This window comes from Chrysemys picta, chromosome 1 (assembly GCF_011386835.1).
Source record: "Chrysemys picta bellii isolate R12L10 chromosome 1, ASM1138683v2, whole genome shotgun sequence".
Lineage (NCBI taxonomy): Eukaryota > Metazoa > Chordata > Testudines > Emydidae > Chrysemys > Chrysemys picta.
In genome coordinates this window covers 60,070,528-60,093,178 of record NC_088791.1, presented here as the reverse complement: position 1 = coordinate 60,093,178, position 22,651 = coordinate 60,070,528, and the positions used below count along the sequence as shown (strand labels likewise).

The window sequence follows — 22,651 nt, the reverse complement described above, 5'->3', positions numbered from 1 at the left end:
CCCAATTTTTCACAGAATTCTTTCTTTATTTTATCTGAGAAATTGAGATTTCACCCTCTGCTTAGTTTATCAGTATGTTTAATATGGTCACACCTTTCAGAGGTTAAAAGAAGGGGGAAGGATCAAATTAACTGCACAATAGTATGTTTTCCTGAATCATGTGTGAGTGGTGCATAACCCGTTCATAAATGTTGCATGAATCAGACCCTTAATTTTCACAATTTCAGATGCATTTATACGTAGGTGCCTCCCTTCAACATTTATGAATAGCAGCTTCCCTTACTCACCTAAATAAAACAGAAATATTTTAATTTAACACAGCATCACTTTGAAACTTCTGCAAGCCTGGAATTAGCTTTTAGTATTAGCTTTCAAGAGTAATCATAGGCAGATACCGTTTAGTATTTGTTTGTATTTTGTCCTCCTTTAAGAATTTTTTTTTTATGTTTTCAATTGAAATTGAATATGAGTATTTATGAAATACTGTAGGTACAAGACCAAAATCCAATAAAAAAAAAAATGTACCACAGGCAGCGGCAATGCCAGGTCTCCCACCCTGCACTGCCAACATGTCTCAATTGTTTTACAGAGAGTTCAGTTTTTGGCCTTTCTGCTCATACACTCAACAAAGGAGTTAGTTTATGCTTAATGTGCCGGGTGGGTAGATGGGAATTGTAATGAGGTTATCTGTGCACAAGGACCCGAGGTTAAATCTTAAAATTCCTTTCACATAGGCTATCAAAGGATAATGACCTTCTGTGAATAAACATATGGCTGTGATTTGAACTAATTACCAAAGGACTGATTGAACCAAAGCCCACTGAAATTAATGGAAAGACTCACTTTGACTTCCCTGGGTATTGGATTAGGTTGCTAGAGATAAAAAGCTGAACCATTCCAATCCCCTGAACCTGTTAGTCCCTCTTGTTAATTTAAGTCTAGGTATCTGATGAATGAAATGGTAGCGACCCTTACAACCTATGTACCACTGACATGTTCATCTTTATTTTTTTTAATACAAACAGCTTTTTAAGCTAATTTGGATGAATGCAGCCTGAGTGTTCTCATAGTTCAAAATTAAATGTTTAAATATGGAGCTAGCTATCACTGGACAAAACAAACACTTGCATTTATTATAATGAAACATTTATTGCATTTTAGCAATAAAAAAATCTACCTTTTTTATCTTCTAACCTTATCTTTTACACCCACATTGTAGTTATATGTATAAATACATCCTTTTGATCTAGTGGGCATACATTATAAAATGGGCAGGCAGTTTCTTATGCACTTTACTCAGGTCATTTCAGGATTTTGTCTTCCTTTTCAGCTCTTGACCCATAATCTGATATCCTTCTTTAATACTAGAGGCCAAAATATGGTGGCGGGTAGAAGTCAACAGGCACTGGCAGGCCAGAGCGTTAAGACAGATGGCTTCTGTAACAAGACTAAACAGATGCTGTTGCATTAGAAGTTATTTTGGAACAAGATAATTTGTCATGGAGGACCTTAAAGTTTAACTCTACCTGACCCATACTGTCCATAGTTACAGTTGGAATGGACTCATGTGCATGGAGTCGCTGTCTCTGAAATCTAAAATTCTCATCACTAAAATAAACAAACAAACAAACTGTCGATGATAATTTGTCTGGAATCTTGGCTTTGGCAAATTTCTGTTCTCGTCCAATATTGTGACTGATCATTATTACTACAAAACCTGGCCTGTAACTTGACAAAATACTTGTAATGGAAGTAAAAAACATTGACGTCTGAGCCATATTTCATATTAAATATTAGTTTCCCTTTCTGAAGAATCACTGAGTACTTTGTCAGCCCTGTTGGCAGCCTCCTCATTCTCATTGTTGGTCAAAGGTTCTGCTTCCTTGGGATCAGCATTCTTTAATGCTTTCTGTTTTTCTTCTTCTAACTTCTTCTCTTTTGCCAAAAGCCTGTAGTTGATGGCATTGCCGATGAACAACCAAATACTTGCCACAATCACAATCGATCCGCAGACAATGTACATGTATTTATATTCTCCAGTTATATCCACTAACCAACCTGAAAGACAGAAACAATACAAAACCACACTTGAAAATATTCCAATTGTAGACAGAAATAAATTCCAGGTCCTTCCCACATGTATTATCAATAAATGTCCTGCATTAAAAGTATTTTCAACACTATAAAAGTTGTCCTAGATTGGGCATTTTCACAGACAGATGTACAGTGGAGCTGTAACAAATTTTATATTAGTTAGACTGGCAGCTATTGCATTCATTATCTGTAGTAAAATAATTGAGACTAAGGAAGTAGAGTCTAGTCAACAATAGTAGGTTGTATAATTTTCTATTCAGATCTGTCTTTTTTTCCCCCTCCTCCCTAATGTCTTTCTACTGTTGTTTTGGAATGGATATCTAGCACGCAGTGGGGCTGCTTGCAGACAAGAGGCTGGAAAGGTGTCTGCCTTCTCAGCTGCTGTCACTATGTCTCATTGTGAAGCTGCTATTTGTGCTCCACTTATTCTGTCCCCAAAGACAGAATTTTTCACCTGGGTGTGCAGACACCACTGTCATGAAAACTGAGTTTCAAACTCTGAAAACTGAGTTTCAAACTTGTATGGGTAATGCTTACTCCCCCAGATGGATCAGCAGCAGCGAAGATCAAATGTGGGACCTCTGTATCTTAACACATGAGCTTCTACCATCTGAGCTAAAGGAACTTGCTCTGTTAGTCGAGGTTGTATCAGACTTGTCAATCTCTAGTTGACCTTGCCACTACCAGAAGGGGAGTGCCACAGTGAGCAAGCATGACTTACATGCATAAGCCATTTGGATCAAAGAAAAATGTATTCTGACTACCTTTTCACATTGAGTCATTCTTGTAATTCTGTTGCATTTTCTAAACTCTAAATTAAAAGACAGGCTCCCAATACAGCAAAGCACATAAACACATAATTTAAACATGAGTAGTCTTATTGAAGTCAATGGGATAATTAACATAATTTAAGTATGTGCTTAAATGCTTTGCTGTATTGGGGCCATAATACTGACATACCAACTAGACCTGGTCAAAACTTGGAATTTCTGTTCTGTGGGAAACTCCAACATTTAAAAACAATTTTTCCAAATCAGAATAAAGTTGAAAAATTTCCAATATCCTGCTAAATGAAATTTCAGGGGGTTGGGGGGGAGTTTTGAGTCAATTTAAAGGTTTAGTTTCTATATTGATTAATCTATATATTTATAATTTTTGTATATTTTAAAATTGTGTTTTAATAATTTGTATTATATAACTTGCTAGAAAACAATAGAATATATATAATTTCAAAACAAAAAATTAAATGTTTCATTCTGATAAGGTCAAAATGTTTGACTTTATCAAAATGCTTCATTTAATTTTTTTCCATTGGAAAAGTGTTCCACCTGCAATTTTTTGACCTGCTTAAATATTAAATTTAAATACATTTTAAAGCATTTAAAAGCAGTAATATTTTATCTAATGAAATAAAACCTTTGAAGATAATGCACAGTGGTTACCCTTTATAAAGTTAGTAGTTTTGCCTTAAATAAATAGAAACGTTTACCTCAGTATTGGCAGTATTCCCTATGCTTACTACTTAGGAATACTAAAATAATTTATATATATAGTAATATAATACTATAAAAATATTGATATATTGTTGCAACTGAGGTAGATAATCCAGGCAATTTGTTAGTTTTTAATGGTGCCAGTCTCAAAGAATTATTTACAACAATTAACTTAATGTTCATGCATGAGATCATCATTATACTTTAATAGACCTGAACAGATCAAAACTGGAATATGAGCTTTTCAATGTATTCAAGTAGAGAAATTAACGAAGGTGACCTGATTATATCCAAAATGTATCCCTTTAAAAAAAATCCACATAACAAATATAAGAAAAATAAATAGCTGTATACTTTATCACTACATTAATATTAGATTTAATATTAATATAGGTTTCAATGTTTCAGGTGACTGGATTTTATTAGTCGTAGACACAGGCCATCCACTAGGTGGCATTCCAAGTGTCTGTGGCTAGGTCTACACTACCCGCCTGAATCGGCGGGTAGAAATCTATCTCTCGGGGATTGAATTATCGCGTCTCGTAGATACGCGACAATCGATCCCCGAATCGATGCTCTTACTCCACCAGCAGAGGTGGGAGTAAGCGCCGTCGATGGGGAGCCGCGAAGGTCGATTTTGCCGCCATCCTCACAGCGGGGTAAGTCAGCTCCGATAGGTCGAATTCAGCTACGCTATTCGTATAGCTGAATTTGTGTATTTTAAATCGACCCCCCCCGTAGTGAAGACCTGCCCTCAGTTAGAGGAATCTATTGTATTCCAACATCTATGAAGATAAGATGAGATCAGATTCATTTGGAATGACTTGTATAACTGTTAAATATTAATTTCAATAAAATAAAGTGTATAAGTTATAATCAGCTGGCATTATTTAAATTTTCATTAACAAATAAGTTCAACAGATGTTATTTTAGTACAAATTATGGCCTGGGTCATGCAAACATTTACCTATATAACTTTACCCCCATGAGTAGACCCATTGACTTCAATGGGAGTACTCCTGCGTGTAGTATTGAGCGTGTGTGTAAGAGTTTGCAGTACTAGAATCTACATTTATAATTCACATCTATAAAATCTAATATTGTTTAGTTCAAAAGTATATATTTGTATATATTTAGTTCAAATTAATATTTGGTCAGGGATTTTACAGTTGGATTTTGGGCACCTAATTCCCTAAAACTCTTTTGAAAATCCCAGCTCTTTTATCAGAATTCTGGAGGTGATCAGTATATGAAAATTAACTGACACTGTCTTTTCATAACGAGGGACAATATTCTGCTTATGCTCTGAAGGGCAACATCCATCAGAGCCCTCTTGTGCATGCACTTTACTTTGCCATGTTGTGAGAATCAATCTTATTTCAATAATCTCCCTTGTGTTGGGGATTAAAGCAGTCAGGTAGTAAAGTAGCATGTGGGGAGCTTTAAAATGACAATTTATATATGCATCATTTTATTTTTAAGCAGCCACTAGTTTGGCAGCCATTGGTTAGGGAAATTAGGAACCATTTTGTGAAGTAGCACCTACAGAAGTAGCTTCTTTGCTATGGGGAATGAAGTGGAGTCCCATGAATATAGCCAATTTGAGAGAGAGGGAGCTGTGCTGACCAGGAGGTAGTGGAAGCACCACTATGGAAGAGATGCTTTCAGCACTGCTAACTGCCTAGTAAGGCACATGAAAAGTAGGCCTGGGTGGCTAGCACTGAGAGCAAATACCATCTTACCATATCTTATCTATGTATGTATCTCTACCTATATAGCGACATACATAGCCATGATGGCCATACACCATATACACACAGGCAATATAAATCTGCATATAAATCTAAATCTGTGATATGCCAAAAAAAAAAGTAATGTTACAAAAGTAAATTCAAAAGAACAAGCAGTGAAAACATGACAGTTCTTGTGGCAACATTAACTAACATGCGCATGTCTAGTATTAGATAAATATAAATAATAACTTAAATATTCACAGCCAGCCCAGTGGCATCGGAAAGGATAATAAAAAGGAATCCTTACCTCCTAGAGGGGGGCCTAGGAGAACAGGGCAGCACTCCACAATTGTGACAAGTCCCACAGCACTGGAAAACCTGGCTGCACCAACGAGATCCATCAACGACTCAAAAAGGATACTGCTAACCATTCCAAAAGCAAATCCAAAAAGTACAGCATATACCACCAGGCCTGTATAGTCCTCTGCCAGTGGGCACATGATATGACAGATGCCATTGTACAAGACAGCAAAACTAAAGAAGTACTGGATTTTTGGCCGGATGTATTTGGAGTTTGCTACAAGTCCCATTGAAGGCCTAGCAAACATGTCTACAAAAGCTAGAATAGAGAGCAAAAAAGCAGCAGAATATTCATCAATTCCCTTGTGTTTGGCATAAGGAGCCAAGAATACTATTGGGGCAAAGAAGCCAACAAACATAATAACATTTCCTGACAAATAAACCAGAAACCCTCTGTGTTTAAAAAGGGACAGATCTAAGTATTTATTCACAGTTTGCCAGAATGACTTCTTCTTGTTATTCATGTGTAAGGCTGAATCTCCTGCTCCCTTCTCGACATCTTTTTTCACAGGAGGGACTGGTGTTGGTCCAACAGGTCTCATAAGTGACCCAGCCACACAGCAGTTCAAAAGAAGTCCTCCCAGAATGAGAAAGCTTCCTTTCCATCCAAATGCATTAAAGAGGAATTGATTGAGAGGTGCCAGTGTGCTTAGAAACACTGGACTTCCAGCCATGGCCAGTCCATTAGCAATGGGCCGCTTCTTATAGAAATACTTGCCAATCATAGTCAAGGCAGGCTGCAAGTTGAAGGCTAAGCCAAGACCTAAACAACAAAAGAGCACAGAGTTATTGCATGTAATACATTGAAAACTCTTCACGATAAGCAGACAAAATCATTCAAAAAAGCTAAAATGCCATTCAGAAATTCCCAATGAAGATTAAACACTATCAGCACTGAAAAATGAAATGTGGTTTCACTGCTTTCCACACATTTTAATGTCACCACTATGTCACACTCGAGTTCTGTCATTTCCTTGTATTGCGTTGCAATACTCATAGTAATGTTTGAGCAATTATATAGACAATGGAGTGACAGAGGAACAATGGTCTCAAGACCTTGAATACACCATTTTTGTATTTTACTAAGCTGCAACACAATTCTCTCCTGGTTCATTTCACAAAAGTTATTAAATGTCACCTCATCTACAAAAGAGAGCACAATATATTTAGAAGTATAAATCCACTGGCTTTTATCCCTCTATCCCTTTTAAAGGTTGAACATGTATCCAAAGTAAGATGTAAAATGATTAATAAATAAAGATTTTGCAGGAAATCCAGCCCCACCTCCACAGCTTTGGAGGTCCTGGTAGTGGAATCACTGGTTAAGTGGGAATTGCACTGGGGTGGGAAAGGGGCTGTGTGGGGATGCACAACCCCAGGGCACAGCAGGGCACAGGGGTGAGGCAGAGTTGGGCCAGATGTGCAGGCAGAGTTGGCCCAGATGTGCAGTCAGAGGATCCACCTGTGGTCCTTCTCCTTGGGTGGGGATACACTAGAGCTGCAGAGTTTTAGTAGCAATGCACCCGCTATGTAGTCTCAGAGGAAGGATTCCTTCCCTCTTCTCCCATGGGCAAACGTAGTGCCTAGCTCACTCCTTGGGCTAGGTAGTGGGTCTCTGCATTTGGCTCTTAAAAAGTAGAGACGTGAGGTCTTAAATAAAACAAAACAAACAAGAAACCCACCACGCTCAGTAAGAAAGGGTTCTTTCAAAATGATGAACTTCTACTCAAGTCAATTACAGATAAACATAAGCTTTGATGTAGTGACAGAATAAGATCTCATTTGTATATTCCATGCTTCTATATGACCTCTAATCTCACCTTCTTTCTTTATTCAAAAGAGATGCTTTTAAAAAATTAGAATCCCTTTGGTAGTACGGTAATTTAATCTAGTGGCCTTAGTATCACTTTAATTCCCACCCTTTGATCAGTTCTAGAGCTTTGGGGATTTAGCATTTGTTTTCAGACGGGAATATTCTTTATTCTGGGGACAGCTGGACCCTGCCCAGAATACTATTTTGCTGGATATGGATATATATATTTTGTGAGCCTACAGAAGCTTAGTATTAGAGTTTGCATATCTACTAGACCTGTACTCATCTCTGCTGTTTTATTCAAAGTATGGTATGATTGAAGGCTAAAAAAAAAATCAATGCAAAACCCAATACAAATGACTCTAATAAGTGCTGTCATGAGTCAATCAATTCCAGTATTGTAATTATAGTGCAGTACAGTATGGCAAATACATAGGGCATTTATTGAATAAAATAATCAGAGGTTCATGAAATATCCCAAGCAGTAATTTAATATCCTAAAAATCAATTTAAATGAGTACAGTTTAGGATAGCTAAAATTAACTGGACTAGTTACCATTTTTGAACTAGTTACTTACCTCCAACAATTCCTACACATATGTAAAGCTCCAGGACACTATTGCAGAAAGAGGAAGCAATCATTCCAAATGAACACAATACACCTCCTGCCATCATCACTGGCCGGCAACCATATTTGTTCACCAAGACACTGCTTATAGGACCTAATGGCAGGAAAAGGATAAATTATCCATCATGCAGTGATAAATATATTTGCGGTTGAGTGTTTTCAGTGACTAAAAGTACCTCCCTGTGAGCCTGACAACACAAGAACTTACATACTAGAAGTCCAAAGGAGTACTCACTCTTCCTGGGAGTATCCTGTGGTCATGGAAGTGGATCAAAGGATGTAAGACATGAGTGCAGCAAGCTTGTTAATTACAGTTCTCAGAGAACCAACAACGGGCCCAGTCAATATACGTTTTGGGTATGCAAGAAATGGAGGATTAGGCCCACTGTCTGCAGTCTAGTTCAGAATTTCAAACGGAAAGAATGGTTTCAGAGTAGCAGCCATGTTAGTCTGTATCCGCAAAAAAGAACAGGAGTACTTGTGGCACCTTAGAGACTAACAAATTTATTAGAGCATAAGCTTTCGTGGACTACAGCCCACTTCTTCGGATGCATCCGAAGAAGTGGGCTGTAGTCCATGAAAGCTTATGCTCTAATGCATCCGAAGAAGTGGGCTGTAGTCCACGAAAGCTTATGCTCTAATAAATTTGTTAGTCTCTAAGGTGCCACAAGTACTCCTGTTCTTTTAAACGGAAGGAAGTTGTTTAATCAAAACTATAGTTAACAGAGCAGAAGAGATCTCTAAATGAGTCAGATTACAACATCTTTTGATAGGATGAAAGCTCTTTCTGAACTCCCTATAACTGCTGCTTTTGACTAGGGCAACATACTTATGTCAATGGGACTACTCACTTGCTTAAAGTGTTGAGGTGGAGCATAAATAACTGACAGCTGAGATCTATTTCCCTTGTCCAGATCTGAATGCGATAATGGACAATATTATTCTGTTCTGTAGCCTGAGCCTTCTGAAGTATGCTTGGTATAATGGCCTAGAAACTGAAAATATGGCAACAAACCTGGTTTTTAGTTTCAAATGAAATTAATTCCAGTGTAATTTTGTCCATCCCAAACAAAGAACTAGCATGTAATCTGTCATGATGTGCACTGTATGTTCTTTAAAGGCCCACAACAGGAATAGATGGTGTGTGGCATATCAAGATTAAGAAGCTGTCAGAGCTGCTTGAGGAAGCTTGCACTACACCTGATTGTACTATATGTGGCCCTAACCAACATTAACAGCTTTACTTTTGTAAGCACTATATTCACTCCATTTAAAAAACATTGTGTGTGGGGGGGAGGTTAGATTTAGAACTGGTGATAAAAGAGACCGGATATAAAGTGAAATGTCAAGCATTACATTTGGTTTTACTACAAATCATTCTGGTTTCTACTGTGTATTGGGTTCAGTACAAATTTCCCATAATAAACACCTAAAGAAATATACATCAGCATTTTCACTGGCAACACAAATCAAGTTCAACAAAATTGGAGATATGCATTGTTTGCAATATGTCCTAGTTTGGGTCCAAATGTTTGATCTATGGGTTAGGCCCATACCATGCCATCAACATTTTAAGCATAAGTCTCAATTGAAACTGATGGAAGCAGGTTGACCAGATAGCAAGTGAGAAAAATCAGGACAGAGGTGGGGGTAATAGGCACCTATATAAGACAAAGCCCCAAATATCAGGACTGTGCCTATAAAATCGGGACATCTGGTCACCCCAGATCAGTGGTTTTCAAACTTTTTTTCTGGGGAACCAATTGAAGAAAATTGTTGATGCCCGCGACCCAACGGAGCTGGAGCAGAGGGGTTTGGGGTGTGAGAGGGGCTCAGGGTTGGGGCAGAGGGTAGGGGTGCATGGGTGAGGACTGCAGGGTGGGGCCAGGAATGAGGGGCTCAGGGTGAGGAAGGGAGCACTGAGCTAGGGTAGGGGGTTGGGGTACAGGAGGGGGCCAGGGCTCTGGGCTGGGGGTTCAGGTTCTGGGGTGGGGCCGGGGATGAGGGGTTTGGGGTGCAGGAAGGGCTTCCAGGTTTGGGGGGGCTCAGGGCTGGGGCAGGGGATTGGGGCGCAGGGTTGGGGCACAGACTTACCTCCAGTGGCTCCTGGTCAGTGGCGCAGCCAGGGTGCAGAGGCAGGCTTCCCGCCTGTCCTGGAACTGCAGACCGCGCTGCATCCCGGAAGCGGCCAGCAATGAGTCCCACTCCTAGGAGGAGGTGCGCAAGTGGCTTAGTGTGACTCTCGCCTGCAGGCAGTGTCCCACCAGCTCCCATTGGCCGGATACTTGGAGTGGTGGCAGCATGCGGGGCACCATGGCCCCCTGCCTAGAAGACGGACCCACTGCTGGCCGCTTCTGGGGCACAGCGCAGTGTTGGAAAAGGTAGGCACTAGCCTGCCGTAGCTGGGCAGCACCTCCAACAGGACTTTTAACATCCCGGTTGGCAGTGCTGACCAGAGCAAGGCAATCCAGTGCCTGATATGCTGCGACCCAGTACTGGGTCACGATCCACAGATTTAAAAACACTGCCCTAGATGGAAGTTTAGTTTAAAAATCAATGGCATGATATAGTCCTTAGTTTGGTTAAACACACTGAAGTCTGGATACTTTCCAAAAGGTTTCTAGCACAGTTTTCAAGTGATTTGGATGATAGGCCTTCTCATGAGATATTCAATACTTTTCATTTCTGGTCAGGTCAGAAATACTTTGGGAACAGTTTCCTATGTGATAGATTGGCATGTCTTCTTTCAGCACTAACCATACAAAGAATTACTGAGAAGCATGGACCTGAGAAATCAAACTCAAAGCTTTGACCAGATACATCTTGCATTGTGACCTCAAGCTTACTGAATTTATGCTCTCATGAACCATGATCTAACCATGAAGGTTCCTATAGAGAACATCCTTTTGCCAGTCGTGGGATGGCAACTCCAGGAAAGAACCATTGTGGCACTCTGTATCTCAAAGCAGCACCCTGAAACCCCCATATTCACTGCTGTCATGTAATTATGATATGTTTTGTACAAAGCATGCCTCGTGAGGTATCATCTTAAAAGTCTTGATCTGTTGAACATTAATATCATGTTGGATTGCATGTGCTATCATTGAATGTGAAGTTTTATGACGTTTTGCAATGTGTGTGTTACTGAAATATGTTGTGAGGTTGGGAACACCTACAACCAGCCTTTCAGGTACTACAATGGAGTAGCCAGACATGCTGATGGCCTATTAAAGGGAAATTCACTTGCCCAAAGGCCATCCCAGAAGACTTTTCAGAAAGAGCATTTAGACAATGGAGGCTGCTTGACCAATGGGGGCGGACCTCCACGTCATAGATCGTTCCAGCAAGCTGGAAGAAACTATAAAGAGGGGAAGTGACATCATGACTTGGCTTCAGTCCCCCACAACTCAACCCCTGGAAACACATCTTGAGTACAAAGACTTTGAACTGGGGACAGGTGGTTCCAGACTGGAGCAGAGTTCTAGCCTATGTATCGAAGATCTGTGACCTGTTTATACCATCTATCAGGGTGAGACACTGCTTGATTCAAATCCTGTTCAGTTTATAGAACTCAGATTGCGAATTTACTTTTATTTATTAGATAACCAACTTTGACTTCTATGCTTACTACTTATAATCACTAAAAATCTACCTTTCTGTAGTTAATAAATCTGTTTTCCATTTTACCTAAAACAGTGTGTTTTGGTTGAAGCGGTTGGGCAATATCAGCTCAGGTTACAAAGGCGAGTGTGTGTCCTCTCCATATTGACTGGGTAATAAACTTACACTGGTCAGGCTTCTAACAAGGACAATATGGCATATTCCAAGGTTTCTAGGCTGGGGTACTGGGGGGAATTGGCTGGAGCCTCTCTATTGTTGGTTTATGAGTGGCTGGGAGAAGCACTCATGTAACTCAGTTGGATGTGTCCCTGCCTGTGGAGGTCTATGTCAGTGCAGTACCTGCCAGAGGTTTGTCACTTGTCACAGCATCACAGTGTGAGAGGGATACCCCAAGTTGGTGAGACAGAGGGCTCAGCAGTCCCACAGTTCAGGTTGCACCTCAGGAACCCCATCACAACCATCATGCTAGGAGAGAGGGGGAGAGGTGAGCACTCAGAGAGCTGGGTCCCAAGCCATTTAAAGCTCATACATTATAAACAACACCTTGAGCTGCATGTAGAGGTGTACAAGATTATGGAATATTGGAGTTATGGACTTAAAGCAATTTGGACCTCTCCTCATCAGAGGAAGAAGAAGAATCAGGAATAGGGGATGGGTTTGAAGAGCCATGGAAGAATGGATGGGGAGAGGATAAGGAAAGGATTGGGGGTACACATACTGGAGTGTTGAGTGTTGGAAGGATATGGGGACAGCACCCGAGAGAAGTTTCAGTACAACATATAATTAAATTGTTGACTCAGATTTATTAATCCACTCACCAAAAAGGCACCTAGGCACCATTGCCAACTATTTAAAAGCACAACCAAACATGAAGACAAAACCTGAATAGCCTTCACCATACACCACAGAAACTAATTAAAGAAAATAATTAGGCAAATACCCCCACCCTCCCTAAAAATAACCCTTAAAACAACAGTCTTCATCCCAGAAGTCCCACAACAAAAAGTGTCCTGAAGATGAACATACTGGGGCTTTTTTTTTTTCAGAATGGGAAAGTCCTGCCAGCATCTCCCTGGAAACTCTAGTTCAAGCATCTTTACTGGCATGTGCTACGGTGAAGGTTCCCCTTGGGGAGGCTAGTCCCCTACCCTGCTTCGTCCAGTTGAGGCCATGCCTCTTCCAGCCAAGGCCACGCCCCGCTTGCTGCTCTCAGCCCACCACTCCTCCCCCCCCCCCCCCCGTGGTGGAGAGCTAGGTTGGAGCCACAGGAGGGGGGCTGAGAGCTCGGTCCTGGCTAGGGTTGAGCTCTCAGCCTCAGCTGGGATCATGAAGGAGCTCTCAGCCCTGACTGGAGATCTGAGCCTGGAGCCCCTCCCCCATTCTGTCCCTTCCACCTGCACCACCACCCCCAAGGCCACACCCCATTCCATCCCTTCCCCAGTGGCCCCGCCCCCATTACACCCCCACTCTGCCTCTTCCACCCCGAGCCCCACTCCCTACTTGCTCCTCTCCCGCCCCCCCCCCGCCCCACTATGGCCCTGAGACCAGAAAAGCTCTGTGCCCCCACCCTGGCCCTGGGGCCATCGCGAGGGGAGATTTTTCTGGGGGTTCCAAATCCACCACTACCCTCCTCCCCCAGCCTTCATTACGTGCCGCCCATGTATACTGGCCTTAAATTATGGCAGTAATGCATGGGGAAATAAATATTTCATAAGTAGAGAGACAAGGTACTCGGAACATCACTTTCCTAGATCTGAAGTAGAGCTCTATGTGATTCAAAAGCTTGTCTCTCTCTCATCAACAGAAGTTAGTTATTATCTCACCCACTCTGTCTCTCTAATATCCTGGGACCAACATGGCTACAACGACACTGCATACAACAATGGAAGATATTGTAAGCAGGCAGGTCCCAGGCTATTTAGCACTTTTTAGGTCAAAGCCAATACTGGCTTAAACTCCAACCAGAAGGCAACCAGTGTAGATCCCAGAGTACCATTGATCTATTTGAGATCCCATGGTTTTGGGTGGGTGGTAGATGAGAATAAAAGGGAAGAATTGGAGGCACCTGTGCTCTGCAGGGTCAGAGAGTCTAATGTTGTTTTAAGCACAACTTTGAAATCAATTTGCTGACTTTCAAACTTCTTCTTAACTACAACATTCTATTAAAGTTTTTCCTGTAAGTTATTGACATGTATTTACCACCTTAACTCCAGTTTAATTTTGTTTTCTGGGAATATTCCAGTATTTCAGTTTAAGATACAAACATGTGAGGAATATTAATTGTCATATAAACCATAATGTTGGGTTAAGCCACTTAATGAGGAAACTCCATATATTTCCCAGTTTCCATCAGACCTGATAAGTGGATTAAACATTTTCTGCTGATGTCTTTGCATATACTTTGGTTTTTAGAGTCTCATAAAATACCACATATTCATCAGTATATATGGATTTACGAATCTGCATAAATTCTAGTTGTGAGCATGTAATCAGGCTTTTCATGGGCAAGCACAAATGAGATTTTACATTTAACTGCAACTAAAATCATTTAGTAATGTTCACATCCGAGCGTGTATCTATATCCTGCTGCACGTTCTTCAGCAAATTTCAGCCATTCAACTTCAAGAAACAAATCAGTTGCAAAATCATGCTATCAACTAATACATATAGATTTTTAAAAAACAAGTAAAAATAAATTCTGATTCAATATGCAGACTTCTTGACTCTTAAATGGGAAAATTATTTACTTTCTATTTCTATCCTTGCCTGGATTTTCACTTGGGCAGACTTTTCAAGGGAAGAAGGGAACAATTTTCACCTGTGTATGTGTCAACCTGGATAAGAGAGTTACAGAGAGATGGTTTGGGAGAGGGTCAGCGAGCTGTACAGAGGCAGTTTTTGGCAGCTGAGGACCCTTTTCCATCCCCTGCCCCTCACGTGCCTCATTGAAAGGTAGATTCAGCTCTACATGCAGGGGAGGTCTGGCTTCATAGCTCATACATTTGTGGGCTCGTGTGGTGGTCTTGTTTGTATGTATGAGACCAGTGAGTCAACATGTAAGAGGACTGATGCAAGCTGGTTCTGAAGGTGCATGTACACTCAGCTAGTAAGCTGTCCTTTTCACCAGCCCTGGTGACTAGATGCTTTCTGAGGTAGCCAGTCTGCAGGCATGTGCAAAACTGAGGCAAAACACTGTTTTTAGTAAAACTGACAAGGATGCTGAGATAGGTCAAAAGTCTTCTTCTTCCTGGGGATTGATTTGATCAACAGAGGAATTAACAATACCATACGATTCTGCGAAAGCCTTCTCTTTATGCTTGGTCACTACCAGACTTCTTACCACAGGACTGCTTAACCCAGATATCTGCTCTCCAGAGAGCCATTTATACTTCTGTGTTATCTCAGATTGGAGTGGACCAGGTTCTTCCCATAGGTTTGTGTTTTTTTTTCCAGGCTCTTACTCTAACCTATTGCAACACAGTCATACTTAAGGGTGGGGAAGGGAGGCGTTTTCCCAAAGTCCATGGCTGGGAAAGTCACAGTCCCAAGCAAAATGTTGTAAAAAGGAGTCATAGTCCCAGCTCCACCATAAAGCTTTAGCTTCCACCCCTCCTGCTGCATCTCGAGGGAAGACCGTTCATCCCTTGAGACAGTAAATATACAGCGTCTAAAGGGAATAATTCATAACAAACATGTGCCAGTCAATGATGTCTGCTCCCTTGGCCTCCCAAAGATATTTAAGGATGTTCGTGGATATTTCTAATTGTTCTTCTCCTTGCTTTTCTTTTTAAAAACTTCTCACTATTATGGGGGCCCCCAGAGGCATATAACAAATACAGGAAAAAATGGTTTCCAACTTCCTCCTACCCCACTCTTCTCTAGACTTGCCCTTTTCAGAAATCATGGAAATGAAAGAGTGAAAATGTTGATGAAAAATGGAAATATTTTGCTAGATTTTTTGAGCAAAATTTCTCCCATTCTCAATATAAAGTTATCCTTTCTAGCAGTCTAAAACTCTCAACACATTGCACATTCCTCAGATCACACAGAGGAAACATCACAAAAACATCCTGCTTGACTAAACTGAGAGGAACACTGGTCACAGTAGATGACCAGCTTGATAATAAAAGTCTAGAAGTTTTATCAAAGCAAGATGGACTATTCAGCAGATTATCAGGAGAGAGATGGCAACAGGTGAAGCCTTACCAAATGGCAAAGGACTCTGGATTTTTATCTGGATCTTTTTTCTTAAACTGTCACCAGTGGAACACTAAAGCTGGATGTATTAGCCAGCTCTCAAAATCAGCATTCTGAAATTCTTCATGATACCTTGCATTCTCTATCCTGTGATCATGCCCAATTCCCGTGTGGCTTATTTTATACCCTCTTTTCAGTTGCTTTTCCTCTTATGCATTTCTCATCTTCTAGGCCTGATTCTCTGTAGCCTTGCAGCTTAATTAATCATTTACACTAATGCTACCGAAAAGCATGGAAACATTTTGCATCCACTTTGCACTGATGTAAATGACTACGAACGGCGCAGGGCAATAAAGTTTCAGGCCCATTGCCTTCTCAGTATGTAAATTACACTTATCTTACATACCACAGGATGCCAGGTTGATGCAAATTGCACTACTTTAATCATTTTTTTTTCACTAACGTACACCCGAAGTGTAATCTACATCATTAGTTAAGTCACTGAGGGATAGCTCAGTGGTTTGAGCATTGGCCTGCTAAACCCAGAGTTATGAGCTCAACTCTTGAGGGAGCCATTTAGGGAAGTAGGGTTTAAAAAAAAAATCTGTCTGGGGATTAGTCCTGTGTTGCGTTGAGGAGGGGGTTGGACTAGATGACCTCCTAAGGTCCCTTCCAACCCTGATAGTCCATGACTTTTACTTTAGTATTTGTTTAATGCATTTGACTATATATAAAGTACCTTTATACATAGGACGGGTAACCTAAACTTGTGGCATTATAAACTCTTTGACCCTCACTTGAAGGCTCTTAAATATATAAGGATGAACATCACCTCTGTACAAAGCCTTTGTGCCACTTAAGTCACACTTAGGTTCTATTTTGAGTGTTTACATGAGATTTTACTGCTCAATACACCTTGTGCTGGCCCCTCTGCACAGTGGTAAATTTAAACCTATTGGGCAGATCCTTAGCTGGTGTACATCATCATAGCTCCATTGCAGTCAGTTTATACCAGCTGAAGATTTGGCCAGAGGTGAACAATGGGATTCTGATGTAGAAAAATAGAATATATTATAGTTCCCTTTAAATAAAAAAGGCACCAGTAATCCATGTTGTTCTTTTCCTCTCACTTGCTAATTTCTCTTTTCAATCACCATTTTAATCTTTCCTTTCGTGCTAAGTGATGATTCTGTACATGAGCAGCAGTTAAAAAAGACTACACATGACTGAATAATAAGGTATAAAAAGCAGATGTTTGAAGGAATGACCCTTTTACCTTCTTAAAAAATACTAACTGTGCTAATATAATCTTAAAAGAACTTGAACAGTAAAATATTCTATTGTTAAAAATCATAACATGATATTTCTGCTGAACTGAAAGTTTAGGATTCATTTTATATGTTTAATACACACACACTCACACACTTACCTGTTCTGATCTTTTATCATCCCTAAAAGGAATACACAGTTCATGAATGATCTAACTCTGAAGACAATGAAACAGCTTCCTACTGAAGGTTTCTAAGAGTTCAAAGGATGCAAACCAGATAACAATATTTCAATTTCATAATACCTAGATATTTCCATGTCATAATACCTAGAGGTAATGGTAGTGGCAGATCAGCTTTAAGGCCACGGAATAGAATAAAGGAAGATTTATTTGGCATAAAATCTATATCCTGCAGAGCTCTCAGGTAGAATAACATTTATGAGTCCAAATATATTAGGTATACTCCATTAATTTATAAGAAGAAGAGAATCTAGGACACTAGAATCCCTGCTTTCTTCTCTCTGTTCCGTCATTTTTTGTACTAAGAACAAATATATTTCTCTCAGACAGATTTCCCACAAACAGGTAACATTCTTTCTGATAGAAGAAAAATGTTTTGTAACTTAGCTTAACTTAACTGGATGATAGCTAATCAGACTTCAAAGACAACAACACCAGCTGGTACAGGTATCAAGCTGCCACCAATGACCTTCAGTTCTACACAGAGGTCACCTTCAAGTCTTTCCTATGTATACACTCACTGCAGAAGTGACATTTATTTTAATAAGTAAATACATTTGTTTTTTTTAGCTATCTTCTCAATTCTTACTTCTTACTAGTTTGACTTCTCATTGATATATTTTTTGATGGAACTAAAACCCTTTCTTGCTCATATTGTGTTTAGTGTACCGCCCACTTGTGCTTCGAATTTTCTTCTGTCTTGACATCTATATTGAACTACACTAGAGATTGCTTAATACAATGATAGCATTTAAAGCATATGTTAACAATGAATACTTCATACTTGATCCCTTGGAAACCATGCATTTGAAACGAGTCAATTTGAACAATGTGACACTTTTATACATAACATAAAATTCATGAAAGAAATTGAAAATAGGCACAATAATTTTATTTTAGCTTGCAGTAATATACTGTTATAGATGGCAGCCTGCCAAGTCAGATGATATAAACACAACTACAAGATTGGCCATATGGTTGGAAAAGTCAGTGTAGCACTTTTCTGTCTGGATTTAGACTTATTTCTGTTTTCTACCAGACTGGAAATGTCTGAGAAACTCTACAATCTTAAAAAAACCCACACCCACTAACTTTAGTTTAGTATTTTACTACCTACAAAACCTATTTGCATTTGATGAGTTGATTTGTTTGGACAAAGGGCCCTAGGTTAGTTTGCTAAAACAAAACCTTACTTTTCCCTTTATAAGCTACGTGCTCAACAACAAATGCTTTTTTATAATTTCCTGACATTGCTTGCAAAATGGCTTCTGTGGCATCAGGTGAAACGTAAAATTTTTAGTCTGATCACATTTAAAAAATTTTCAAATCCTTGGACAATGCTTTAAAATCTATTTTATTTTTTGGTAGGTCTAAATGGGACTGATGGGCTTTGTGAGGTGATACGATTTCTATTTCCAAAGGCTTTTGATCACTTCTGTAGGGTATGGGGGAGGGGTAGGACTGGGGGGCAACACAGCATAGAAGATAAACCTGAAAAAGGATACATGAGATTTAAAACTTGTCACAATTTGCAGTACATATATCTACATATTCTCCCTCCCTTCAAGAAAAAAGGGTAATGTTGATTTAAGGTTGCTAAACTGTATAGCTCATTGGCACAAAGCATATAAAGCAAGGGTAAAGCAGTTAAGTCTTTCAATATCCCATCTGCACTCCATGCATCAGTTCCTCATCTTAAACTAAACTACCTCACTTTCATCACCCATAGCCCACATACCTCCCTCTTCACCCTGACCAACTTTTGAACTCTAACCATGTTTACTGGTTATTCGTTCATGAGTTCTGTTGATTGATGTAGGGCTGGTTTGGCTTTCATGTATTACACTGTACATGGTTTTTGTTATTTATAATAACAACAATAATGCAATTATTATTATTATTATATTTTTACTGCAGTAGCTCGTAGGAGCCCCAATCACAGAGTAGAACCCCAATACACTAGGCACTTGGCAGGAGGATGTGGTTGCTAGTGGTTGTAGCAGGCCAAGTGGTTAGAACAGGCATCAGTAGCCAGGAATGAGAGCCCAGGGTCTGAGTTGGAGTCAGAGGCCAGTTGCCATAGCCAATGGTGAGAGCCAAAGTCAGGAACCACAGCCAAGGTCCGAGCCGGGTTAGCTGGAGTAAGGCAAGGCAGGGGCAAAACTGGGTCTAAGGAAGGAGCAGGGCTGGATCAAGGCTGCATGCAGGGCAAGGAGGAAGGTGGGAGCAATGCAGAAGCAGGGCTTGGAACAAGACATACACAACTAGGAATCATAACTGCAGGTGTTGTGATAAGCAGCCAGAGAACTGCTGTTGGGCTTAAAAGCAAGCCTGCTAGATTCTTCAGCCAATCAGGAGAGGTGATCCATCAGGCAGTTTGACTGATGTTGTCTAGCTGTGCTTATTAGGCTGTAAGGAAACTGAGCAGGACCAGCTGAAGGGCCTTGTTCTTAACAGTACTCCCTCCCTTTGAGAGTGCCCCACAGGCACCCCCAGGCCTGGCTTCTGAGAGGAGTTTCTGGGAGAAGCTCACAGCAGACCTGGGGTGTGGATGTGTTCTACTGGTTCCCAGGACCATTCGTAAGGGCTGTAACCATCCCAGTCCACCAAGTATTGGAGTTGTCCCCTAACACACTGGGAGTCAAGGCTTTGTTTCATTGTGCATTCATCCTACCCTTGGATTGTTACAGGTGGAGGCAGAAGGCTGGAATGGTGCAGGAAGGGGTTTTTGTATATGGGTTCAGGAGGGAGACATCAAATATAGAATGAATCTTCAGAGATTTGGGTAATTGCCATTTGAACGTTACAAGTTGATCCATGCGTTACTCTAGAAAGCACCCAGACATTGGTGGTCTAGCTTGGCCAATGGGTGAGTCGATTCAAAATTGCAGGTGAACAAGGTTGGGAGTGGCCTGGCATTCCTGGTCAGTGTGAAGTTTATGTGCTTCCTTAGTTATTTGTAATTGTTCCCTGAGCTCTAGGCAGAGATGGATAGCTAGATCTGTGACAACGGGTACTGGGAACTTCATGAGGACATCCGAATGAAAGTCATAATGAAACCCCTAGTGTGCAAAAAAGGGGTTTTGCTGGGTGAAGGCATGGATGGCATTATTATATGCAAGCTCGGCATATGGAAGCAGAGACAATGAGTCGTCCTGATCATAATTCAAGAAGCAGTGAAGCTATCGCTCAAGAATCTGGTTGACCTGCTCCATCTGTCCAATCGTGTGTGGATAGTAAGCAGATCAGAGGACGGCTCAATCCCCAGAAGCCTTAGAAATTCCCACCAGAACTGAAAAAACAAATTGAAAACCATGGTCTGACATGATGACTGATGGTAATCTATGGAGACAAAAGATGTTCTTCAGGAAGAGGCAAGTTTTTCAGGGGTGATAGCGATGGCAAGACAGGAGGCAATGGGTGGCTTCTTTGTTAAGAGATCAACCACAACTAGGATCACTGTATGCATCTGGGAATGTGGCAACTCCACAATGAAGTCATAGGATATGGAAGCCCATAGCTGAGATGGAATGGCCACAGACTGCAGAAAGCTGAGTAGTTTTGAGCATGGACAGTTTGTCCAGATGCAAAGATCACAGGATTTTATGTAGTTCTTGACTGATGTGTGCAAGCGTGGCCACCAGAAACTCCTTGCAAGTAGATTCCAGGTCTTGAGATGGCCAAAGTGCCCCACAAGGAACATATCATGAGATAACTTCAGAACCTAAAGTCTTGGTGATATAGATATGGCCCTGGTGGTAGAGATCTCCATCTCGGGACTTGAAGTTGGGGGCAGGCAAGGTAGCAACATTACCCAGAGTCTGGCAGATCTGAGCAGTGAAGGGGTTGCTGGTCAACAAGGAGTAAATTGACATGATTAGACTGTTGTTTACTGTGCCATAAATAAAACTGACTGCCTTGAAAATTGTGGAAGGAGTCTCCCCACCATGTTTCCAGTACTCATCCTTATGGGACAGGGCATCAGCCTTCCCATTTCTTACTCTTGAGTAATAGATGACTATGAAGTCAAATCAGGCAAAAAGAGGGACCAGTGGACCCGATGTCTGAACATTCAGAGGTACTCCAGGTTCTTGTGATCTGTGAGAACCTGGATGGGAAACCTGGCTCCCTACAGATGATGATGCCATTCCTCGAGTGCTTCCCTGATGGCTAAGAGCTCCTTGTCCCATTTATCATAATTCTTTTCTGCTGGGGCTAGCTTGCAAGAGTGAAAGGCACAGTGGTGAAGTCGACCATTAGGGTGAAGTCGACCACTGTTGGCTGGGACAGTACTGCACCTAATGTGAAACTAGATCTGTTGGCTTCCTCCATAAATTGATTTGCGGTATCTGGGTGGACCAGGATGGGTGTTGTGATGAAGTTCTATTTTAGCCAACTGATGGCAGTTTGAGCTTCTGAGGACCAGGTAAACTGGACTCCCTTTCACAGAAGTGCAGTCAGAGAGACGATTAGACTTGAAAACCCCTCAATGAACTGCCTATATAAGTTAATAAAGTCTAAGAATTGATGTGCTCTGAGGATGTTCTTTGGCACAGACTAGTTAGATATGGCTGCAACCTTGCATGGGTCCCTGGTTAGCTTGTTGGAATAATATAGCTAATGAATTATATCATATCCTGGTAAAACTCACAATTTTCAGGCTTCACACATAGATGGTGTTAGTGAAGTCTTTCTATGACACTGCATATGTGGTCCATAGATTCTAGGACTGGAAGGGACCTCGAGAGGTCATCAAGTCCAGGCTCTTCACGATCAGTGGTGATTGTGAAGAGCCTGATAATAAAAAAAGATGCAGATATTATCAAGATAAATGCCTACATAGCAGTCTAGCACATCCCTGAAGATATCATTCATGAAGTGCTGGAAAGTCACTGGGCCTAAAGGCATGATCAAATATTCAAAGCGTCCGTGCTGTGTGCAGTCATCTCCCTTTCCAATCCGAACCAAGCTATAGACCCTGCAAAGGCCCCTTGTAGCAGGGTCGTGGTTACCCCAAGGCCCTCTGCCTCACAGCATCATGGATCTCTTCAGACGTTAATTGGGGAACTAACTAATTTACTTTGCTTAGCATATATACCTTTTGTTCTCAAAGGAGTCATATGTCCCAGAAATATGCTCTGTGGGCGTTCATTACTGGTTTTCTGTAATTAATATTTTGGAAGGGGGGCTGCAAAACAAACA

General features: G+C 40.8%; 1 protein-coding gene across 8 annotated transcripts in view; it reads right to left on the bottom strand.

Annotated features, from left to right (window-relative positions):
- Positions 1-20: 20 nt before the first annotated feature.
- Positions 21-22,651, bottom strand: part of SLC16A7 (solute carrier family 16 member 7) — a 134,461-nt gene continuing 111,830 nt past the window's right edge. For 6 of the 8 annotated variants that reach the window (XM_005297970.5, XM_042855679.2, XM_042855692.2 and 3 more), the window contains exons 3-5: positions 8,072-8,215; positions 5,628-6,443; positions 21-2,058 (exon numbers count right to left, since the gene is read on the bottom strand). In XM_005297970.5, the coding sequence (XP_005298027.1) occupies positions 1,787-2,058; positions 5,628-6,443; positions 8,072-8,215 (1,232 nt within the window). In that variant the 3' untranslated portion in view covers positions 21-1,786. Of the gene's footprint in view, positions 2,059-5,627; positions 6,444-8,071; positions 8,216-12,081; positions 12,189-22,651 lie in introns of those variants that run through there. The other 2 variants (XM_042855757.2, XM_042855737.2) reach the window with 2 other exon arrangements.